This window comes from Oryx dammah, unplaced genomic scaffold, assembly GCF_014754425.2.
Source record: "Oryx dammah isolate SB20612 unplaced genomic scaffold, SCBI_Odam_1.1 HiC_scaffold_28, whole genome shotgun sequence".
Lineage (NCBI taxonomy): Eukaryota > Metazoa > Chordata > Mammalia > Artiodactyla > Bovidae > Oryx > Oryx dammah.
In genome coordinates this window covers 49,543,304-49,566,660 of record NW_024070212.1, presented here as the reverse complement: position 1 = coordinate 49,566,660, position 23,357 = coordinate 49,543,304, and the positions used below count along the sequence as shown (strand labels likewise).

General features: G+C 35.3%; 2 protein-coding genes across 3 annotated transcripts in view; one reads left to right on the top strand and one right to left on the bottom strand.

The window, feature by feature from the left end:
* Nucleotides 1-2,279: 2,279 nt before the first annotated feature.
* On the top strand, nucleotides 2,280-13,522 carry CUNH1orf146 (chromosome unknown C1orf146 homolog). The gene is made up of 5 exons (XM_040232324.1): nucleotides 2,280-2,612; nucleotides 9,947-10,040; nucleotides 11,753-11,921; nucleotides 12,330-12,408; nucleotides 13,346-13,522. The coding sequence occupies exons 1-5, from the start codon at nucleotides 2,544-2,546 to the stop codon at nucleotides 13,478-13,480; spliced, it is 546 nt and encodes a 181-aa protein (XP_040088258.1). The 5' UTR covers nucleotides 2,280-2,543; the 3' UTR covers nucleotides 13,481-13,522.
* Nucleotides 13,523-13,539: 17 nt separating this feature from the next.
* GLMN (glomulin, FKBP associated protein) overlaps nucleotides 13,540-23,357 on the bottom strand; it is a 45,847-nt gene continuing 36,029 nt past the window's right edge. The window contains exons 17-20 of one of the 2 annotated variants that reach the window (XM_040232322.1): nucleotides 15,632-15,743; nucleotides 14,549-14,631; nucleotides 14,305-14,442; nucleotides 13,540-14,267 (exon numbers count right to left, since the gene is read on the bottom strand). In XM_040232322.1, the coding sequence (XP_040088256.1) occupies nucleotides 14,332-14,442; nucleotides 14,549-14,631; nucleotides 15,632-15,743 (306 nt within the window). In that variant the 3' untranslated portion in view covers nucleotides 13,540-14,267; nucleotides 14,305-14,331. Of the gene's footprint in view, nucleotides 14,443-14,548; nucleotides 14,632-15,631; nucleotides 15,744-23,357 lie in introns of both variants that reach the window. The other variant, XM_040232323.1, reaches the window with a different exon arrangement.

Here is a 23,357-nt window from a genome sequence, read left to right as displayed (position 1 = left end):
AATTTAGTTTTATTTAATGTTAATTTCATGCTGTGTTTTGAACAATACAGATTCTATATCTGTGGCTCCTCAGATATCCAGTAGTAAAAATTAGCTTTAAGATACACACATTGAACAAAAGAGGTTGAGGGAGCTAAGGAGGGGAAGTGGGGAGCTAAAGGGAGAAGGAAGAAGAAACAAACAATTGAACACATATGAAATCTCTTCCATACCACCTTCAATGCTAACCTGCTTCAGAGGGAGAGCAGAAGTAGGCCGGAGTGAGCAACCATGGATTGTTCAACTGTTACAAGCACCATGCTTTTCAGCAACATTTCAGCAGAGCTTGAAACACTTTTTACAGCAAAAACATTACAACAAACTCCCCAAACAATTTTTAACCAACAGGATTTTTTAAAATAATTGACCTGATGACTCTAAAATTTATAGGGATGAGAAATGACCAAAGGATAGCTACAGCACAACTGAAAAAGAGTTAAGATGGAGAGACTTCCCATAAAGATATCAAGACTTTAAAAAAATCTATGATAATTAAAAAAGTATGACATTGATTTAGGAATAAGCAAACTGAGTAACTGAATAGAATAGAGAACCTAGAAACAGGTCTGTTAATATAGAAACATTGTATGACTAAGGTGGTATTATTAATGACCAGGGGGAGAAAGGAGACTGAATAAACAGTACTGGTACCACTAGATAGCCCTATTTTCAAAAAATGAAATTGGATCCCTACTTAAGACTCTATACAAAAAGCCAGATGAATAATTAAAGACTTAAATTTGAAAGGCCAAACTAAAAATTTAGAATACAATGAAGGAGAATATTTGACTTTGGAGTAGAGAAGGAAAAGAAACAAAAAAGCACTAATCATAAATGAAAAGATTGATAAATTTGACAATATTGAAAATTGTAACTTGTGTGTATCCGATATTACCATAAAGAAGGGGGAAAGACAAGTACAAACTGGGAGAAAACACACATAGCTAATAAAGACTGATATCCAGAATATGTAAAGAAATCCTACAAATGAATGAGAAAAGGAAATCTAATAGAAAAATGGGCAAAACACATAAGCTTGTCACAGAAATGGAAATATAGCTTAAGGGTGCTTAGTCTCAATATCAGAAAAGTGCCAAATTCAGACCATAATTAAATTCAGTTTGATGCTACTAGCTTTGCAGTAATTTTCACTTTTATTGCCACCCCCCTACCCCAGACATGTATATCTTCAACTTTAGTGCACTGAACAGAATAACAGAATTCTGTTATTACAACATTTTCTTTAATTATTGGGTTGCTAGTATACTATGCTTTGTTGTTGTGTTATCACTGCCTAGAATGCTTTTTCCCTTAGTGCAGTAGTTCTTAAAATGTGGTCCCCAGACCAGCATCAACAAGCATCACCAGTGTACTTTTTAGAAATGCCCCACTCCTGAACTCTTTTAAAGGATGTTTGTATAGTAAATAATTTTAAGTTAGAGATAGTTATGTTATTTGCCTCTAGAGCAGAAGGGCAGGTATGCTTGCAGTCTCTTTAAAAAAGGTTGGGGCTTTCTGAGCTTTAACTTCCTTTCCTGTAGTGTAACCCCCCTGTGTGTACAGATGGCTTTTGTCTCATCACCCCATGGGAACTGCCCTTGGGGAACTGCTAGAAGAAAATGGTGATACTCCTGTTGCTATGAGTAGAAAACTGTCCTTTGTCTCTAATCCAAGTCTTATGTCTTTCCCTGTACCCATGAAACTCTTGCAGGTTAACTTTTTAGTTTGCAAGTAGGATAAAATTTCAGATCTTTCATAGTCCTTGACACATCTTTCTTCTCTAATGCTCTGAAATGGGAAGCATTGCTTGTAATAATTGTTTTTGTTTTTTTTTTTGTAATAATTGTTAATGGGAAGCATAATACTGAGTGAGCTTAACATACAAAGTATAATGAGCTTCCCAGGTAGTGCTGGAGGTATAGAACCGCTTGCTAATGCAGGAGATCTAAGAGGCAGGTTTGATCCCTGGTTCTGAAAGATCCCCAGAGGGCATGGCAATCTACTCCACTATTCTTGCCTGGAGAATCCCATGGACAGAGGAGCCTGATGGGGGTATAATCCATGAAGTGAAGTGTCAGTCACTCAGTCGTGCCTGACTTTTTGCGACCCCATGGACTGCACCCCACAAGGCTTCTCTGTCCATGGGATTTTCCAGGCAAGAATACTGGACTGGGTAGCCATTTCCTTCTCCAGGGGATCTTTCCGACCCAGGGATTGGACTCCGGTCTCCTGCACTGCAGGCAGATTCTTTACTGACTGAGCTATAGGGTCACAAAGAGTCGGACACAACTGAAGAGACTTTAACAAAAACAATGTATAACAAGACAGATACTCTTTTAGTGTCAAATTTTGACTGTCAAATATTCTTTAGAATGTCTCCACTACCCTAATTTTATTTCTTTCTGAAATTTACTCATCCATCAAGCAAACATTTCTATGTGTTATTTTTGCTGTTATTTTTCTCAGATTGTTGGCACCACCAGAAGCTGATTTGATCCAAAGAGATGGCTGAAAGTGATGGAAAAGAAAAAATAAAATGGACAACCACCATTATTATTAGCTCATCTCTTAAGGTAAAAGAGGCATTTGGGCCATTGATCTTGAATTAAAAATTAAGCAATAGAACAGTATTTTAAAATACCTTTAGCTTGATTATCCAAAGTTGTGTGAATCAGCAAGTATATAATCTAAAATGTATTTTAAAGATAAATTAGGAAGATCACTGCATCCATTTTCCTACTTGTCTAAATATCTGAAAGTTGGACATTTTCTTAAGTTTTCCTTTTTTTTTTCTCGCTAAGCCTATTCTAAGAGATGTTAAATGATTCCAGAAACAACAATTCATATGAACATACATTACTTAAGGTTTTTTGGAGAAGTAAACAACAGGACCTGACCTGTCTAGACTTAGTAGCATTGAGAGGAGACTGTCCCTACAGCTTGAAGGGGGAAGGAATGGGAAGTTGAATGCCTGAGGGCGATTGATCAGGGTTTTTAACTCTGCAACTAGCAGGATTATCTAACCCTTTCCTGGATGTTTATCTTATGGATACCACCTAATGTCTAGAATGAGGGGGCAAGAGATGATTCTTCATGGTAAAGAAGAGAGAGGTTAGAAGACTTTGACTTGTTAAAATCTACCCTGTTCTTTCATTGTTGCCTCAAGCTGCCCTCTGCTCTGTTGGCTTTAGCCATCGAGCCCCATACCCGTTTTAAAGACAGCCTTAAGTTTCACTGGAATTTTTCATTGTTCTTTTTGTTAGATTTCTGGAATCAGTATTTTTCTCCCATATTTCTCGTTTCTTTAGCTTTGTCAGAGTGATTTTAAGAGAGGAAGACAACCACCAATACTATTTGCCAAAAACAATTGCTTTTGTTTTATTTATCTTATTTTATGCTATTTGTCTCACCTTTTCTGTTTTTGCTTTTTTTTTTTTTTTTGGGTCCCTTTTTGTATTGATTTTTAATAGTCTCTTTTTCTTTAACTAGCTTTGGAAGTTATAAGCTCTATTTCTGTTTTTTAAGAGTTACCCTAGAAAATTTAACATACATACGTAGCCCCACAAAGTCCAAAGTAAATAATAATTTTTTATTGTTGTTCTTGTTGTTCAGTCACTAAGTTGTGTCTGACTTTTTACAACCTCATGGACTGCAGCATGCCAGGCTCTTCTGTTCTCTGCTGCTGCTAAGTCACTTCAGTCGTATTCGACTCTGTGTGACCCCATAGACGGCAGTCCACCAGGCTCCCCCGTCCCTGGGATTCTCCAGGCAAGAACACTGGAGTGGGTTGCCATTTCCTTCTTCAATGCGTGAAAGTGAAAAGTGAAAGTGATGTTGCTCAGTCGTGTCCGACTCTTAGCGACTCCATGGACTGCAGCCCACCAGGCTCCTCTGTCCATGGGATTTTCCAGGCAAGAGTTCTGTTCTCTACTACCTCCCAAAGTTTGCTCAAATTCTTGTCCATAGAGTGGGTGATGCTATCTGACCATCTCATCCTCTGTCACCCCTTCTCTTTCTGCCCTCACTTTCCCAGCATCAGAGTCTTTTCCAATATGTTGGCTGTCTGCATCAGGTAGCCAAAGTATTGAAGCTTTAGCTTCAGCAACAGTCCTTCCAATGAATATACAGGGTTGATTTCCTTTAGGATTGACTAGTTTGATTTCCTTGCAGTCCAAGGGACTCTCAAGAGCCTTCTCTAGTACCATAATTCAAAAGCATTAATACTTCAGTGCTTATCCTTCTTTATGTCCAACTTACATCCATACATGACTACTAGAGAAACCATAGCTTTGACTAGATGGACCTTTGTTGGCAAAGTGATGTCTTTGCTTTTTAATACACTGTCTAGATTTGTCAAAGCTTTCCTCCAAGAAGCAAGTGTCTTTTAATTTCATGGCATAGTCATTGAAGTGATTTTGGAGCTTAGGAAAATAAAATCTGTCTCTGCTTCCACTTTTTTCCCTTTATTTGCCATGAAGTGATGGGACTGGATGCCATGATCTTGTTTTTTTAATGTTGAATTTCAGGCCAGCTTTTTCAGTCTCCTCTTTCATCCTCATCAAGAGGGTCCTTAGTTCCTCTCACTTTCTGCCATCAGAGTGGTATCATCTCCATATCTGAGGTTGTTGATATTTCTCCTGGCAATCTTGATTCCATCTTGTGGTTCACCCAGCCTGGCATTTTGCATGATGTACTGTGCATGGAGGTTAAATAGGATGACATTATACAGCCTTGTCATACTCCTTTCCCAATTAGGAACCAGTCCATTGTTCCATGTCTGGTTTTAACTGTTGCTTCTTGACCTGCGTACAGGTTTCTCAGGAGACAGATAAGGTGCTCTGGTACTCCCATCTCTAGTAATTTTCCACAGTTTGTTGTGATCTACACAGTCAGTCTTTAGCATAGTCAATGAAGCAGCAGTAGATGTTTTTCTGGAACTCCCTTGCTTTTGCCATGATCCAATAAACGTTGACAATTTGATCTCTGGTTCTTCTGCCTCTTTGAAATCCATCTTGAAATCCATCTGAAAGTTCTTGGATCACCTACTCCTGAAGCCTAGCTTGAAAGATTTTGAGCATAACCTTGCTAGCATGTGAAATGAGCACACTTGTACGCTATTTTGAACATTCTTTGGCATTACCCTTCTTTGGGATTGGAATGAAAACTGACCACTTCCAGTCCTGTGGCCACTGATGAGTTTTCTAAATTTCTGACATATTGAGTGCAGCACTTTAACAGCATCATCTTTTAGGATTTTAAATAGCTCAGCTGGAATTCCATCACTTCCACTAGCTTTGTTTGTATTAATGCTTTTTAAGGCCCATTTGACTTCACACAGCTGGTAAAGGATCTGTCTGCAGTGTGGGAGACCTGGGTTGGGAAGATCCCCTAGAAAAGGGAAAGGCCCACTCTGGAATTCTGGCTTAGAGAATTCCATGGACTTTACAGTCCATAGGGTCAGAAAGAGTCAGACATGAGTGAGTGACTTTCACTTTCACTGACTTCACGCTCCAGGATGCCTGGCTTTAGGTGAGTCACCACACCATCGTAATTATCTGGGTTATTAAGACCTTTTTTGTATAGCTCTGTATGTTCTTGCCACCTCTTCTTAATCTCTTCTGCTTCTGTTAGGTCCTTATCATTTCTGTCCTATATTGTGCCCATCCTTGCTTGAAATGTTCCCTTGATATCCAATTTTCTTGAAGAGACTTTTAATCTTTCCCAATCTTTTATTTTCCTCTCTCTTTGCATTGTTCATTTAAGAAGGCCTTCTTATCTCTCCTTGCTATTCTCTGGAATACCACATTCTTTTGGGTATATTTTCCCCTTTCTCCCTTGCTTTTCACTTTTTTCTGCAGCTATTTATAAAGCCTCCTCAGACAATCACTTTGCCTTCTTGCATTTCTTTTTCTTTGGAATGGTTTTGGTCACTGCTTCCTGTACAGTGTTATGAACCTCTGTCCATAGTCTTCAGGCACTCTGTCTACCAGATCTAAATCTTTGAACCTATTCATCACCTCCACTGTATAATCACAGGGATTTGATTCAGGTCATATGTGAATGGCATCGTGCTTTTCCCTACTTTCTTCAATTTAAGCCCGAATTTTGCAATAAGGAGTTTAAGATCTGAGCCACAGTCAGCTCCAGGTCTTGTTTTTTGCTGACTATATAGAGCTTCTCCATCTTTGGCTACAAAAAACATAATCACTTTGATTTTGGTGTTGATCATCTGGTGATATCCATGTATAGACTCATCTCGGGTTGCTGGAAAAGGCCGTTTGCTACTTATCTTCCTCTTACATGACAAATAAATCTTAGAACACTAATTCCAATCACCCTCTTCTGTATTGTATTTGTTGTTATCATATAGTTTAATTCTCTCAATTTTTTAACTCCACAAAGCATTATTATTATTTTATAAAGTTAGTATTTGTTTAGATTTACTCATGTCTTTGTTACTTTCTTTGCTTTTCTTCTTTTGGCTCAAACCTTCTGTTTTGGATCATTTTCCTTTTTATCTGAATAATACATAATTTAGAAATTACCTCAATGAGGACCATCTCAGTCTTCCTTTCAAAATACAGTTGACCCTTGAACAGAGTGGGGGTTATAGGCACTGATTCCTGCACAGTTGAAAATTCACCTTTAACTTTACATTTGGCCCATTGTATCAGCAGTTCTGCGTGTGAGGATTCAGTGAACCTCAGATTGTGTAATATATGTGTTTATTGAAAAAATTCTACATATAAATGGACCCACACAGTTCAAATCCACATTGTATGAGAATCAATTATATTTTTGTTTCCCCCGGATCTTGAAAGATGTTTTAATAATGAATTTAACTGAGGTGGGACTTATATACAATAAAATACACATTTAAAGTATAAACTTAATGAATTTTGACAAATTTGTGTACCTGTGTAACCATCACCCCAATCAAAATATATAGAACATTTTCATCACTCCAGAATATTGCTTCATGCCCTTTTATAATCAGTCCTTTTCCAGTTCCCTGCCTCAAGCAACTGTTGATCTGATTTATCTCAGGTTTATAGTTAGTTTTGCCTGTTGTAGTTGTTCAGTTGCTCAGTCATGTCCAACTCTTTGCAACCCCATCAACTGCAGCATGCCAGGCTCCCTGTCCTTCAGTGTCTCCCACAGTTTGCTCAGATTCATGTCCACTGATCGGTGATGGTGTCTAACCATCTCATCCTGTGCTGCCCCCTTCTTCTTTTGCCTTCAGTCTTTCCCAGTGAAAGTCGCTCAGTCATGTCCAACTCGAGACCCCATGGACTGTACAGTCCAGGGAATTCTCCAGGCCAGAATACTGGAGTGGGTAGCAGTTCCCTTCTCCAGGTGATCTTCCCAACCCAGTCTCCCGCATTGCAGGCGGATTCTTTACCAGCTGAGCCACAAGGGAAGCCCAGTCTTTCCCAGCATCAGGGACTTTTCTAGTGAGTCACCTCTTCACATCAGGTGGCTAAAGTATTAGAGCTTGTTTCTCCGTCAGTCCTTCCAGTGAATATTCAGGGTTGACTTCCTTTGGGGTTGACTGGTTTGATGTGTTACATCCTTTTATATAATTTCTAATTCTTTGCCCAGATTCTCAATCTTGCCTTTTATCTCCTTGAATATGGTAGATAGCTATTTATGGCACATGTAACTTTACTGTATGTATGTTCTATTACTGTTTCTATTACTTGTTGTTTCTCATAGTTCTCTTTTCATGTAATTTTGTCTCTTTATATGTTTGATTATTTTTGATTGATTGTTGGAATTTGTATTTGAAAAAAAGTTTGTAGAAATTATTTGAGGCCTAGAATAGTGTTATATTCCTCTAGAGAAACCTTAATTCTGAGAGAAAATTAAACCTTTAAGTCTCTAAGCAGGGTTTGCAGATAAAATATAGGTCACTTAGTTAAACTAAAAAGTTTAGGTAAATAATGAATATAGTTTAAGTTCATCCCAAATATTGCGTGGGACATACTTATATTAATACTAAAATATCATGTTTATCTGAAATGGAAATTTAACTGGATGTTCTATATTTTTATTTGCTGATCTGGCCACCCAGCTTCTATTCTCTGTAATAAAGGAGCTTACGTCCTGTTCATTTCTGTGATACTTGTTATGTTTGAATTGAGAAAATATTCAGATAATTTTCTTTGTTCTGTAGCTGAAATGAGGAGACCTAATTGAGAAGAGTTGCTCTAGGGAGTGCTTCTGCAAGGTTCTTGGGAACACTAGTAATACAGTATCACTTTAATCCAATTTTAGGGATTGAAATGGTTTGAAGCTAGGCTGCAGCCCCTATGAGAGCTGTTCCACTTTTGTCAAAAGCTCTCTTCAGCCTGTCTGTCTCTTCCTGAATTGACAGATGCCCTCAGGGGAGAAAATGGCCTAAATGCCTATCTCTTATCTTTGAATTTCTGTATAGGTCTTGGTCTTGTAATTTTTCACTATCCTGCTAGCTCTCTGATGCATTCAAGCAGATTTTTAAAAATTTTCTAGCTTTTCTAGATGCCTTCAGCAGGAGAGTTGGCCTAAATTACTTAATCTGCCATCACTGGAAGCAATATATAATTTGAAAACAGCAGAAAACTCATGGGAAGAGTCTTAATTGAACTCTAGGTCAGGATCTGTTTGAGTAGCATAAAATACTCTAGGAAGGAATCAAGTATTTGGTACCTAATTCTAACCTGTGTACTTAAAATATACACAGGCAAATATATGATAATAATGAGGCAAAATATAAAATAAATGTAAGGGATTTCTATCTACTTGGAGACTAACAAGCTTAGAGTTCTAACCAGTCAGTAAATACTATGAACCACTTATATTTTAATGCTTTGCTCAGTCGCTTCAGTGGTGTCCAACTCTTTACAACCCAATGGACTATCCCGCCAGGCTCCTCTGTCCATGGGATTTTCCTGGCAAGAGTACTGGAGTGGGTTGCCATACCCCTCATCCAGGGGATCTTCCTCCTGTGTCTTCTGCATTACAGGCAGATAATGAATGCTAAGCCACTGGGGAAGTGCTTTAGGTAATATCTAATTGTTAATAGCTTCTTTTATAAGGATTTGATCATTGAGACACTAAATGTGGTCTCTCTATGGAGAAAAAAACTTAAAAAAAAAAAGTAAAAGTATTTAGTTCTGGAATTCACTGTGGGTTTGGAAATGAGTTTTGTTACTACAGCTGTTACTTAAGGAAGAAATTAAGGACAATATGAAAGAATTAAACTATAAGAGCAAACACAGACTTCTTTTTAAAAAACAACTTAAAGATGGATTCTGACATGCATTAATGAATAGGTGACGTGTTTCTTAGATGTGGTGTGTTAGATGATTGACAGAACCAAGAAGTGCCATATAGAAAACTACAAAGACACAATTCTTCAGTTCATCTGTTTACAGTTACTGTTAGTAAACTTTTCAAATGTTTTAAGCACTTAGGTGAGTTAGAAAATATGTATGAAGACAGTAGGACTTTGGGTTTAAATACTAAGCATCTAATTTCTAGGCCTCAAATATTTCTAATTTCCTATTTATCCACATAATTATAGGTATGTGAAGAATCCATCTTCAAGTTGCTTTTTAGAAGTTTGTGTTTGCTCTTATAGTTTAATTCTTTAATACTGTCTTTAGTTTCTTCTCTAAGTAACATAACTAGTACACAACTCATTTCCAAACCCATAGTATATTTCAGGAGAACTAAATATTTTTAGTTTTTTTTTTTTTTTAAGTTTTTTTCCTCCATAGAGAGAGCACATTTAGTGTCTCAATGATCAAATCTTTAAGTGTACAGTTATAAAAGAAGCTATTAAACTTCATGTTTTTTTCATTAGCTTTAATTAACTATTAAAAAGATGTTTTAAGTCTGAAAATTTCTGAAATTTTTTTTTAAGAGTTATGAAGTTGCAGCTGCCCTAGAAAATCGAAGCCACAAGGTTCGGTATTCAGATTCAGTAGAAAATGGATCAATTATATTTTCTCTTTCTGGTACAGTATATTTGCTGACTTCTTTGATTTCAGTTTGTTAATAAATACATGCAAGTAAATTCTAATTATTCTGTAGTTTAGTAACGAAGTAATAAGCTTAAGGTGTTACTCTTTGGGAAAGGTGAATGTGTAATAAAACTTTGTTACTCCTGCAAAAGCAGTACGTATGGCCAATTACAAAATACATTCCTTTTTAGATTACAATTGTTGAACTAAAGTTAAATCACTGGAGTCTAGTAGAGGATGGTACAAACTACTTGCTTTGAAACTAACATGAAAGTACCACAAAGCCACCCTCCCTAACAATCAACATTTAAAATATTGCTCATATTAATGAAGAGGCTAGCATCATATTGATCAAAATCCATATACAAAAACAATGCAGGATGTAAAGCAATCATCCTTCAATTAAAAAAATTAGGTGGGAAAAAAACAATATAGGAGAACGTTTTTCATGATTTTGTACAAGAGTTTACTGAACATAATATAAAACAAATACTAACTAAAAGAACCAAATGGGGACAAATGTTCCTGAAATCATAAATCCATACAACTGTGAGTCATAGGCAAAGGAATTAGACTAGGATATGAAAGAACTGGGGACATGGGAAGGGAGAAGCTCTACTTGTGCTTGGAAAATGACAGAAGTGATAAGAAGTGGAGGTAAAGGATTTTATTAGAGTGGTTATGAATAGACCTGTACTCTTAACAGAGATTTTAGAAGACAAGCACTTTCAAAAGCTCCTAGAAATAGACATCCAAGCTGAAAATGGTCCAGCCTCAAATTCATCCTTTCTGGTTGTAGAGAGCCCTCTAGAGAGAAGTAAAATATTTTTGGTAAATACCTACTCTATTGTATGCTTTGGTCACTTTATATACATTCTCTTATTTAATCCTTTTAACAAACCAATCAAAGAACTATTATTCCAACCTTACAGATGAGGTAATTTAGATTCAGAAAGGTTATATAAATTTTTAGCGTTAAGTTCATTAAATTAGTATAATCACATAGTTATTTACTTCCTGAGATTGTGTCTTCCACTCATCTTTTAAAGAGCTAATCAGATTAAGCTTCTCTTCTGGCCCATTCTTTTTTTGGGAGGTTGGGGGAAGACTGCCACATGGCATGCAGGATCTTAGTTCCCCGACCAGAGATCGAACCTGTACCCTCTGCAGTGGAAGCACTGAGTTCTAACCAGTGGACTACCAGGGGAGCCTTCTGGAGCATTCTTATACCCTTGATACTGTTTCAGAGACCCTAGATATCTGCTCCTGAGTGTGTTAATTTATATAATGGTTTATGTTATGATACAAAAGATTCTCCAAGGAATAACTAAAAGTTTGCTTTAAACTACTTTAGTTGATTTCCAGCTTTTAAAAATTATAACATGAAAAATTAACATATAACTAAAATTAGGCCTTACATTCATTGTGGATAGTGCCTTAAAGGAAAAAAATGGTTACTGACCCAGAAAGGGTTCTCCCCTTAAATATTTAGATTGTCATCCTTTTGTTACAGAGCACTTCAAAGAACTACCTAATTATTTTGCTGTGTAAGACTTTTGTTATACTGATTTCCATCTGCTATAGGTTTAGGGCCTGGACACTTACATATATGTTTAACTTATAGTTATTTTTGTTGATTTTACTAAGTTTATAAAAAAAAATTAATATGACAAAGTGACATTTTATATTACATTCACCTTTCCTAGGAGTTGCATTTTTATTGATGGATGCTAGAGAATGCTTTATGTCTGCTGAAGAAACATTTCTAGCCAAAATTGAGAAGTTTATTAACATTCACCAAAATAGTTTTTTGGTTCTGTCTGCTGCCCTGCATGGACCTGAAGAATGGAAACTGATGTTCAGGATTCAGCAGAGGTATGGACAGTAACGCTACAGACCCGTTTTCCTTAAGTTACTTTATGTACTTCAGTTCTAAATTGTTTCAGGCAAGTGAATTATGTTTTGCCAAAAGAAACTTTATAATGTTAACCTTTCATTTTTAATACAACGCAGGCCAAACAGCTATTCTATGAATGAGGGTGACAAGTTTCAGAATGCATGCTGATTTATGGAATTCTTCAGCAAGACTAAATCAGAAGTGAACACTTTTTAGTCAATTAAGTTCTGGTTTTAAAGCCATATTAAATCCTCTGTGGAATAAGGCAGGCATGAATGAATAAAAAAATGACAAACAATAAAGGATTTTTGTCTCTTCTTTCCACTTAGGACAACAAATATAAGTAATATGATCTATTTAACTTAAACGATTTTTTTCTCCCCCAGATTCCTGGGTAGTAACTTACGGATACTTCCAGTACACAACACAGTAAATGCTGTTAATCTTATGAGCACCATAGCTAAGGTAAGTCACCTGAGGAAAATGACATACATACATACACACTGATAAACTTTGAGATTCTTCAAAATGCATTCCCTATTCAATGGAACTGACAAATATTGTTTCCCTTAGAGAAGTTGCTATTTCCAAACACATGCAATTCTTTCCCCAGCCTGAACTTGGCCTCTCAAGTCTTCTCAATTCCAGTAGCAACTATCAGAATCACTCATTCAGGTTAAAAGATCATTTGGTCATATATACATTGTGTTGGCTCTATTGGTTACTTAAATCTTCTTTCAAATCCTCAAGTATAAATATTGGTAGTCATGAACTGTCAGAGTGCAAACATGCTATTTTATAACTTGACTAGTTTCCACTTTTCTTTTCATGCTTGTTCTCCATAAAGTGTGCTCCCGACTCCCATAGGCAGAGTTAGGTGTTCCTTACTCTTTTACTTGGAACAGATCCCTGTTGAAGCAATTCTTAATAGTATTCTACTTTTCTGGTTTGCATGTTTGAAATTACATAAAGACAAAGATCAGGTATTTTTCTATTACTCTAATAACTCATACATAGTACTGATTATGGAGAAGGCGATGGCACCCCACTCCAGTACTCTTGCCTGGAAAATCCCATGGATGGAGGAGCCTGGTAGGCTGCAGTCCATGGGGTCATGAAGAGTCGGACATGACCGAGCAACTTCCCTTTCACTTTTAACTTTCATGCATTGGAGAAGGAAATGGCAACCCACTCCAGTGTTCTTGCCTGGAGAGTCCCAGGGACAGGGGAGCCTGATGGGCTGCCATCTATGGGGTTGCACAGAGTCAGACACGACTGAAGTGACTTAGCAGCTTAGCAGTACTGATTAATACCTGTTGAATAAGTTAGGTATTTTAAGATGTGACCCTGTAAAAAATACCTTATTTCTTAAATAATGTTGCATGTTTATATCTTCTTCCAGATCACCTCCAAATCATACATAGATAGCATCTGCTACAGAATGATAACAACTAAAGCTTACATCATTGAGCAAAGTCCTGTGTGGAAAACACTTCAAAAGATAAAACTGAGTGGTGATACATTTAACCCAAATTAGATTACAACTATAAATGTTCTTTGAGAAGGATATTAAAATAAAATACATATAATTAAAAATGATTTTACTTTCAGAGTTCTGTTAATTCCTTTAATAATGTTCAAAAAATATTGGTACATGTATATAAAACTTAGATTGAACCTTCTTAATGATACAAATTAAGCTGGAAGAACAAATGTTTAATTGCAGATAAGTATACAGCATTTTCTAATAAGCCCCTTGGGTTAAAGAAAAAGTCATATATACCTTTTTATAATACAAGCCACTATTTCTAAAATTAATCTTCACAGATACTTTTACATTGTTACTACTGCTGGAAAGCTGGTGATAGAGGACTCTGCCTTCTAAGACTCCTGAGGCAGGGAAAAAAAGGGAAATTAGGAGTAGTACACAGACTCAGAATTTTTCCCTAAGCTCTTACAGTGCTATGATAGCCAGTTTAACACTAGGAGTTCTAAAATAGCATCTAACTGGAACATGAAGTGTATCAGAATTTTTATAAACTCAAAACTGTGTGAATAAAGGTAGTTCCAGTACATTTTATGAAATCATAATATAAAATTAGTGATTCATATTAGATTTTTCAACAGTAGTATTTAAAATACACATGGGCATTATTTACCCATATAGATACCTTTTTAAAAGGAAACAATGCTACTGATCCATAATGTGTCATTGCTGAAACAGAGACGTAAGAGAAGCTACATTTATTTTCAGTGTGTTTTACAGAAAAACTTCTATAAAGGTATTAAATAAACCATAATGAAAGATATAGTGTACTACTAGTAAATAAACCATAATGAAAGATATAGTGTACTACTAGTTTTTATTTAGGAGATGGAGCTTTCACTTTACCCCATATTTTCCTCAGAGGTAGACTTTGTTTTTGTTTCAATGAGTTCTTCTACTCGAGCCAGAACACTTTCAATCAAATCAAATGTGAAAAGAGCTGAATGTAGGACCTATAATGCCAAGAAAATTAGTTACTAAGGCTGCATTTAAAACAAAGCAAAGCAAAAAAGAGAAAAGAGTTCAGTTGGACGTAGCTTAGGAAAATTTCATATCTACCTTAAGTTGCATTTCAGGAGGCATATTTGGGATCTCTTCTCTACCTACATTTAGTGAACAATGATCTTTAGACTTCTGGACTTCTATAAGAGAAGGAAAAAACTGTATCACACTTAACCATTATAAACTCTCAGATTTCAATAATAAATTTATAATTTGTTTACTAACTTTAAAAAGATGCCAGTTATTTGTGTAAATTAAGTCTTATGGTTTTAATAGCTAGTTGTGGTGGTGTTTAGTTGCCAAGTCATGTCAGACTCTTGGACTGTAGCCTGCTTGCTAGGTCCTTTGTGGGATTTCCCAGGCAAGAATACTGGAGTGGGTTGCTATTTCCTTCTCCAGGGGATCTTTCTGACCTGGGATTGAACCCACGTCTCCTGCATTGGCAGGCAGATTCTTTACCACTGATCCACCAGGGAAGATTTAATAGCTCAGGGTATGCTAAAAACTGGCTGTGAACAAATAGAAATATCAAAATTCTATAACATGTGAATTAATGTTTCTTCACAGTTTCTTGGCATGTACCAGATGAATGAAACTTTTGTCAACATAAAATCAGAATTATAACCTGTCACACTAAGACAAAATTTTTATTTATAGTGATGTCTATACAGATACCACCATAGTTATATGGAAAAGATTACAAGATTATTAGAATAAAACTGCTGTCTTTAAAAAGTAATTCTGGACCTAAGATTCTTTTTTGTAATTTGTGCAAATTTAGTAGAGGTCGAGATTTAGTAAAGATGTCATGGGGGATGGACCCCGCAATACTGAAAGAAGTGCAATGATATCCAAACAGAAATATTTGTGATACAATTAGTTTCTAATCAGAACTTGAGGTTTTAAACCAGACTATGCTCCAGCTTGGTTTAAATATTTTACCCAATTTCAGTATTAACTGGAGTATATATTCACAAAGAATCATTTAAATTATATATAAAGTGACTCAGTTGTCATGGTTCCTTGTTGGCTATAAGTTAAACAAGTATAAGATAAAGTTCTTTATTTGGAATATAAATGAGTTTTAAAAATCTGACTAATTTTTAGGCTTAACTGGAAATAAAATTTCACATTACCAACCTTGGCTATTCTTAATTTCTGCTTCATAATGTGCTTTTGACATATTGAGTCCTGTATGGAGGGGCTTTAAGAAATTATTCTCAATCTTTTCAAGTTCTGTCCACAAACCAGTCTGTTTGGAAGAATTAATGAAACAATTAGTTATTCATTCAAGATTTAATGCCTACTAGTATTAAACATTAAAAGATGCTTACTCCTTGGAAGGAAAGTTACAACCAACCTAAATAGCATATTAAAAAGCAGCGACATTACGTTGCCAACAAAGATTCATCTAGTCAAGGCTATGGTTTTTCCAGTGGTCATGTCTGGATGTGAGAGTTGGACTGTGAGGAAGCTGAGCACCAAAGAATTGATGATTTTGAAGTGTGGTGTGGAGAAGACTCTTGAGAGTCCCTTGGACTGCAAGGAGAGATCCAACCAGTCCATTCTAAAGGAGATCCTGGGTGTTCATTGGAAGGACTGATGCTGAAGCTGAAACTCCAATACTTTGGCCACCTCATGTGAAGAGTTGACTCAAACAACCCTGATGCTAGGAGGGATTGGGGGCAGGAGGAGAAGGGGACAACAGAGGATGAGATGGCTGGATGGCATCACTGACTCAATGGATGTGAGTTTGGGTAAACTCCGGGAGTTGGTGATGGACAGGGAGGCCTGGAGTGCTGTGATTCACAGGGTTGCAAAGAGTCAGACACGACTGAGCGACTGAACTGAACTGAGTATTAAACAAGGGCTGAGTGTTGGAGAAACAGAAATGAGTAAGACATGATCCTTGCCTTTCAAAGTAGAGTTGACTGTTTATTAATACATTCATTACTATATCTAGTTATTGTATGTAAATACCAATCAAAACAAAAACGCACTCGTTTAGCATATTCATTATTGTGCCATTTGGACAGCTTCTGGTTTTGATAACTTACAAGTTTTATCCATGAGAAAATTATCTGAAAATAATCCACATAGTCTGAGACATTGCTCTTTCCTTATAAACCATCCCCACGATGACTCTATGTTGTAAGTTCCCTTCAACTCCTTATCTTTCAAATGATATCCTTGTCACAGATCTAGTGCCAGAGGATTCTATTCCTTCTCTATTGATGGAAACTTCTAACACAAAGCTGACTTAAGACTTTCTTGGTGATCAATAAAGATGGAGATTTTACCTGCCTGGGATAGCTTAGGATTATTTGGTCATTCGTATTAAAGATTTTTGTTCTAAGAGCATTTCTTCCTCTAGTACTAAAAGGGAATCATAAAGTCTTAGTTTTTCTCTTTTTTTAGGAAGAAAAAGAAAATTCATTGGTATTGCTCAGTTTCCAGTTACTTATTACAAAGGAAAGTAGCTTAGGCAAAAAATGAAAACTTAGGAATCCAATTATCCTTAACTAGAACTGGATCATATGAAAACCTATTTTTTTTTTTTTTTATTTTATTTTTTTATTTATTTTTTTTTTTAATTTATTTATTTATTTTTAATTTTTACTTTACAATTTGAAAACCTATTTTGTAATTGAGCTTATTTTGATCCAAGTACTATATAACATTTAACATATACAGCCCTCAAATCTACACATATCTGTGTTGAATAATTTATAATTTCACTGTCACATATATCCCTTTAATTTAAATCTGTCCTTTCTCATTATTCCTATATTATAAGGAAAAGTGGAGTTCTTGAGGAACTATCAAGAATCCACAATCTCAAAAACATGCATACTTTCCACTCACCATCTATGAACTTAACCTGGGGAAGAATTAAAGATGTATTTTGTAATGATTTCACTGTAGATACATTTATAAAAATGTTTAAATAGTGAAAAATTGGCAATAATGACAGTTTTTCACATCAGGAGTGGGGTAACTTCCATATCCACACAATGGAACACTATACTGCTGTTAAAATAGTACTCTTCAGTACATACTGGCGAGTAGCTAAAAAAGTGATAAACAGGCTGCAGTATGACTCCTATAATATGATCTTTTTTAAAAAAGTATGTTCAGATTTGCTGGTATAAAGCCTAAAAGAGCATACACTGTAATATCAAAAATAAATGGTGAGATTTTATTATTTTCTTTTTGCTTATTTATCCTGATTTTTAAACAATGAACAGGTTTCAACTGTATGCTTTAAAAAACATTTTTAAACATCCATTAAAATCATAAGATTTTGTCCTTACATGAAAAATGTGGGTTATGCATTAGTACAGTAGAAACTTCCGAGTATAGTCACACAGGATATCAAGCATGTTACGCTACCTATGCACCCACTCTTTTCATTTCTCTTACGTTCCTCCCTCTCTCTCCAGCCTTTTCTTTCACCTTTCTCTACCCCCACGCCCACTTTTTAAAACCTTCTTTTCCTTTCCTCTAAGCTTAAAAGTAGAACCCACTGCTACCACCCAATATCACAGATGGCTTTCAAGGCTGCAGGTACTGATGACCCTCTACAGATTAAAACACATTCAAACATAAAGAGTACAGAGAAAACACGTTTATACTCACACTAAGCTTTGTCAAATGCACACATCTTGCCCTATTTACTTAAAAAGACAAATTAGATATGGTTGAAGCCCTCTTTATTCAAGAGTAAGCCATTAACTATGCAAAATTTTCTAAAACTTGAGGTTTTAGTATTTATACATCCCAATTTTGCATGTTTAAAAATATATAAATGATATCAAAGCATCCTACTTTAGCCCCCTTTTGTTCAATCCTATGTTTCTGAGGGTTATTTATGTTATAGCGCTAATCTTTTCACTTTAACTGATATTCAGGCATCCCACTATACGATTTATCCTAATACTAGTTTTCTTAAATATTTCAAACAGTGCTCACTGAAACTGCTGCATATCTTTTCCTGTTTACATGGGATACGTTTTTCTAAGGTAGCATTTTTCAAAATATTTTTACCATGGCCCACAATAAGAAATATAATTTATACCACAACTCAACACACATTTATATAGCTGAAACAAATGTTTCACAAAATGTTCTATTTATAATATCAAATATAATTATATCAATATTTAAATATAATACAAAAAAACCAAAATAATTCCAAAATAAACATTAAGAACGATGGTGTGCTTGGAGTCACTGACATCTAGTCTGGTATTGAGCCTGGTCCTTTTCTTTCTACACATTTTTTAAGGTCTGGTGTGTTGGGGTATCATTCACATACAGTAAACTTTTTAGCTGTACAGTTCTGAGTTCTGACAAAGATAAACAGCAGTATAACCACCACCACTATAAGATAGTTTCATGACCCCAGAAGTTCCCTTGTGCCCCTTTGTAGTGTGTTTTCTTCCCCCACCCCCCAAAGAGCACTAGTATTTGGTCTACATCCTGTTCCTGGCAAAGAGCTCCTAAAACTCTTGAATTTCCTAAGTGAAAAGTGGTCAAAGTGTATTTTGTTATTCATAAGAAGCTCTTTCAGCCGGGAATATAACTGTTGGAAAGCCCCTAATAATGGGGGCTGGTTGTCAGAGGAACTGTGTGATTAGAGGGTTATAACTGTCAACTCCTTTCACCACAAACTCCTAGTAGGAGAGAGGGGCTGGAGATTAAGCTGTCACCAGTGACCAGTGATTTAATCAACCATGCTTATGTAATAAAGCTTCCAAAAAACCCAAAAGAATGGGGTTCAGAGAGCTTCCTGGTTGATGAACAGGTCGAGGTGCTGGGAAAGTAGTTTCAAGGGAGGGCATGAAACTTAGTGCCCCTTCCCACATACCTTGCCTTATGCATCTCTTTCACCTGGCTGTGCTAAGTTATATCCTTTTAAGATAAACCAGTGATCTAGTAAGTACAATATTCTGAGTTCTGTGAACAACTTTAGCAAATTAATTGAACCTGAGGAGGGGGTTGTGAGAACCTGTTTTAGCCAGTCTGTCAGAAGTCAGATCAATACCTGGACTTGTGACTGGCATCTGAAGAGGGAAGGGAGCTAACGTGGGACTGAGCCCTTAGCCTCTGTAATCTGATGCTATCTCCAGGTAGAGTGTCAGAAGGGGACTCAACTGTAGGACATCTACTTGGTGTCAAAAAATTCCTTGATATGGGAAAATCTCTACATATTTGGTAACCAAAAGTACAAAAAACGAGGTTAAGCATTGAGAGCAGAGCAGAAAAACAGGTAGAAAGACAAAATTATTCTAAAATTCAAATGGAGAAGCAGAGGATCTAGAACAGCCAAAATTTTTTTTTTAAGAGCAAAGTTGGCATACTCACACATAAGACTTACTATAAAGCTACAGTAATCAAGATAGTGTGGTACTGGTGAAAGAAGAGAGACAGTTCAATGGAACAGAATAGAATCCAAAAATATACCCATACTTATATGATCTTTTTGATCTTTGACAAAGGTGACAAGACAATTTGAGTATATAGCCTTTTCAACAAATACTGCTGGAGTCAAAACAAAACTACCTTAACCCATACTTCACCATATAAAAAATTTACTTGAAGTCAATCATAAATATAAACTTCTACTAGAAAATCTGTGATCTTGGGTTGAAACAAAGATTTGTTAGAATTCAAAGAAACATAAATGATTTAAAAGAATAGAATTGATATACTGGACTTCCTCAAAATTTAACATTTCTGTTCTTTAAAAAATTCTACTAAGATAATGAAAAAATAAGCCACAAACTGGAAGAAAATATAAAAACCATACCTAATAGAAGACTTATGTCCAGAATATAGGAAAGTTTCCTTTAAAAAATTTTGGTCTAAGTTGAACAAATTTTCGTTTACTCTTAATTAATAATAGAAGTTATTTGAAATATTATTATCAAAATGATGATAGTTTCCTTCTATAACAGTAATGTCTTCTACAACTGACAGATAAGTTTAACATATGAAAAATATACTCATGTTTTCCTGTGGTTTCAATTTTTATGTCTTAGGCATACCAGAAAATCAGATACATATGTCAGTTTTGCCACTCAATATTACCTTTGAAAATAACTGTCAAATAAGATTGCTTTCCAACTAGAAAAACATGTATATTATCCTTGAGCTCTTATGCCCTACTTCGAACTTTCCAAAGGAACAATAAATGAACTCTGATATGATACACTGGTCATGCTTAGATCCAATCACTGCAAAAAGTTTCAAGAGTTTGGCTTATCAGTGAACTGCTAAAATTAACAATTTTCAACCCTTTTACAATATAGTTATATCCATAGGGATTTCCTTGAATACCAAAATTTTCCAACTGACTTAAAACAACTTGCTAGTGCTTCTGACAATTTAAGAAGATGATTGCTCATAGTTCTGCTCTGTCACTTATCATTGATGTAAACTTTCTACTTTTAGTGACCCATGGTGTGTTTCCAATTCAGTAAATATAGCTAATCTTTACATGTATATAAAGGTTAAGGTGAAAAAATACAATCTCATATTGTTTTGCAAATACTAAATATCAATTTAAGTGCTACACAATTTATGTTTCATCAAGAAGCATCAGAACCTTTGCATCCATATTTTGCAATATAGATTTTCTAAAACATCATGTTACCACTAAGACATACTTTTAAATATATCAATAGACACAATCCAACACTGTATATGCTGGAAAAATAAACTCTGCAGGCCAAACTGAGTGATTTTTCTCATTTGCTAAAAAATATGTAATTATATATGCTGATAATGAGACTAGAAGAATGTTAGTAACTTTTCATCTTTCAAACCATTACGGGGCCTCATTCACAAGTTCAGAATGTTGTTTCTAGATGTCTAATTTGGAAGGTTTTTAGCTTTCATTTGCAAGAAAAATTTTATTTTAGACTATCATTTTCATTGGGTATTTACTTTTGATGAAACCATCTTAAATAATCTTCACTTTAAAGTTATATTCATTTTCTTTAGAATGTAGCTCAAATTAAGGCTAAGTCTACTAATTGTAGGGTCAGTATTTTTCTGAATATTGACACTATTTACAGTTTCAGATCAACAGTTGAAAGTGAATGTTTCTATATTTTTTCACTTATTTTTCTTATTCTCATGAATTTGGAAAAAAGTTTTCTCCCTCAAAGTTAATTCTGAAAATACACAGATTAAAATAATTTGTGACCTTTCACAATTTTACTGATAGGAGGTACAGTTTGCTTTCCATTTAACCACATACTATGTTACCATAAAATGTAGCCTTTCTGCTAACTGACCATTGAATATGTCATAAGAGATATTGGAAAGCAACATATATCTTATTCCTTGCCAATCTGTCATATCCCCTCCATTTTCAAACCTTGTTCTTTGCAAGTGACCACAAAATTTGCTGCAATATCCGTAACTAAGAATCTGTGCAAACAACCTCAATTATATTCTATTTCATTCTGTAAAACTTGTGTCTAAATCAGTAAATTGATTTAAGGACTCATTAAGATGCCTTAAGACAGAAGGTGCTGAGTTAAGAGTATTTATTCAATTTCACTAGATAATGCCAAATTGCCCAAAAATTATCTACTTTGTTTCATCACTGTTCTGTATCCTAAACTATGCTATCTACCTTTTTAACATTTGCCACTGTGATGGCTGTGAAATAGTATCTCGCTGCAGTTTTAAGTTACACTTCCATAAACACTACTGATATTGGGAATATTGTCTTGTGGTTATTGGCCATTTGGGTTTCCTCTTCTGTGAGCTGCCTTACAATATCTGTATCCTCTACTTATTTTTCTGATTTGTGGTCTTGATTCTTGCTTTATAGTTATCTGATTTTAACTATTGGGTGGAGGAAGTATTTTGGTTTGTTTTCTCTTTCTTTTTGTGGCTTTTTCAGTTTGTATGCATTTTCTTTCCTTGAATAGGTTTTAGTTTCAATGTTATTAGTTTTATCAATCTATTCTTTTGTGGTTAGTGCTTCTTTACTTAAGAAAGCCTTCTCTACCCTTAGGTTACACAGTATTCTAAAATTTCTAAATTCCTTTTCAATGTTAAGTCTTTAATCTATTTGGAATTTTGTTTTGTATATTATATGTGACATAGGCATCTTAATTCCCTTCTCATATGTATGACAAATTATCCATCATCATCTATTGAACAGTCCCATTCTTCCCCCCTTTTTTTCCCTCATAAAGTTTTACACATATTTACATGTTTTCCTAAGTATCTCATATTTTTTGTTATAATATTTTCTGGTGGACTAATATTTTTATCATGATTATATATTGAATGTATTAAATGCTTTTTCTCTATAACTATTGATATAATCAAGTACTTCTACTTTAACCTATGAAATTACATTACCTTATATTACCAGAATAAATCCAACTGAGTTTGATGACTTATATCAATTTTTTTTTTGCTGGATCTGGTTTGCTAATATTAATATCTATATATCTGCTTCCCTGAGTAGCTAAGCTGGTAAAGAATCTGCCTACAATGCAGGAGACCCCAGTTCAATTCCTGGGTCAGGAAGATCTGCTGGAGAAGGGATAGGCTACCCACTCCAGTATTCTTGGGCTTTCCTGGTGGTTCAGCTTGTTAAGAATCTGCCTGCAGTGTGGGAGAGCCTGTAATTTCACTGAAGCACACTATCCTAGACTGTTTGGGTATTAAGGTCATACCTTACTAAACATAACATTTAGACACAACCACACTTTTTCTAGTCTTTGGAATGTTTTGTATGAGACTTGAGTATATGTTTTTTGAAATTATGGTAAAATTATCAGCCCTGTGATTTCTCTTAGTAGATTGTTACAGTTTTGCTAGATTATATTTTCTA

Coding starts and splice junctions, on each gene's coding strand:
- CUNH1orf146 (XM_040232324.1), top strand. CDS start 2,544: ATGGCTGAAAGTGATGGAAAAGAAAAAATAAAATGGACAACCACCATT. Junction 2,613..9,946: donor TTATTAGCTCATCTCTTAAG/GTAAAAGAGGCA, acceptor TTTTTTTTTAAG/AGTTATGAAGTTGCAGCTGC. Junction 11,922..12,329: donor ATGTTCAGGATTCAGCAGAG/GTATGGACAGTA, acceptor TTTCTCCCCCAG/ATTCCTGGGTAGTAACTTAC.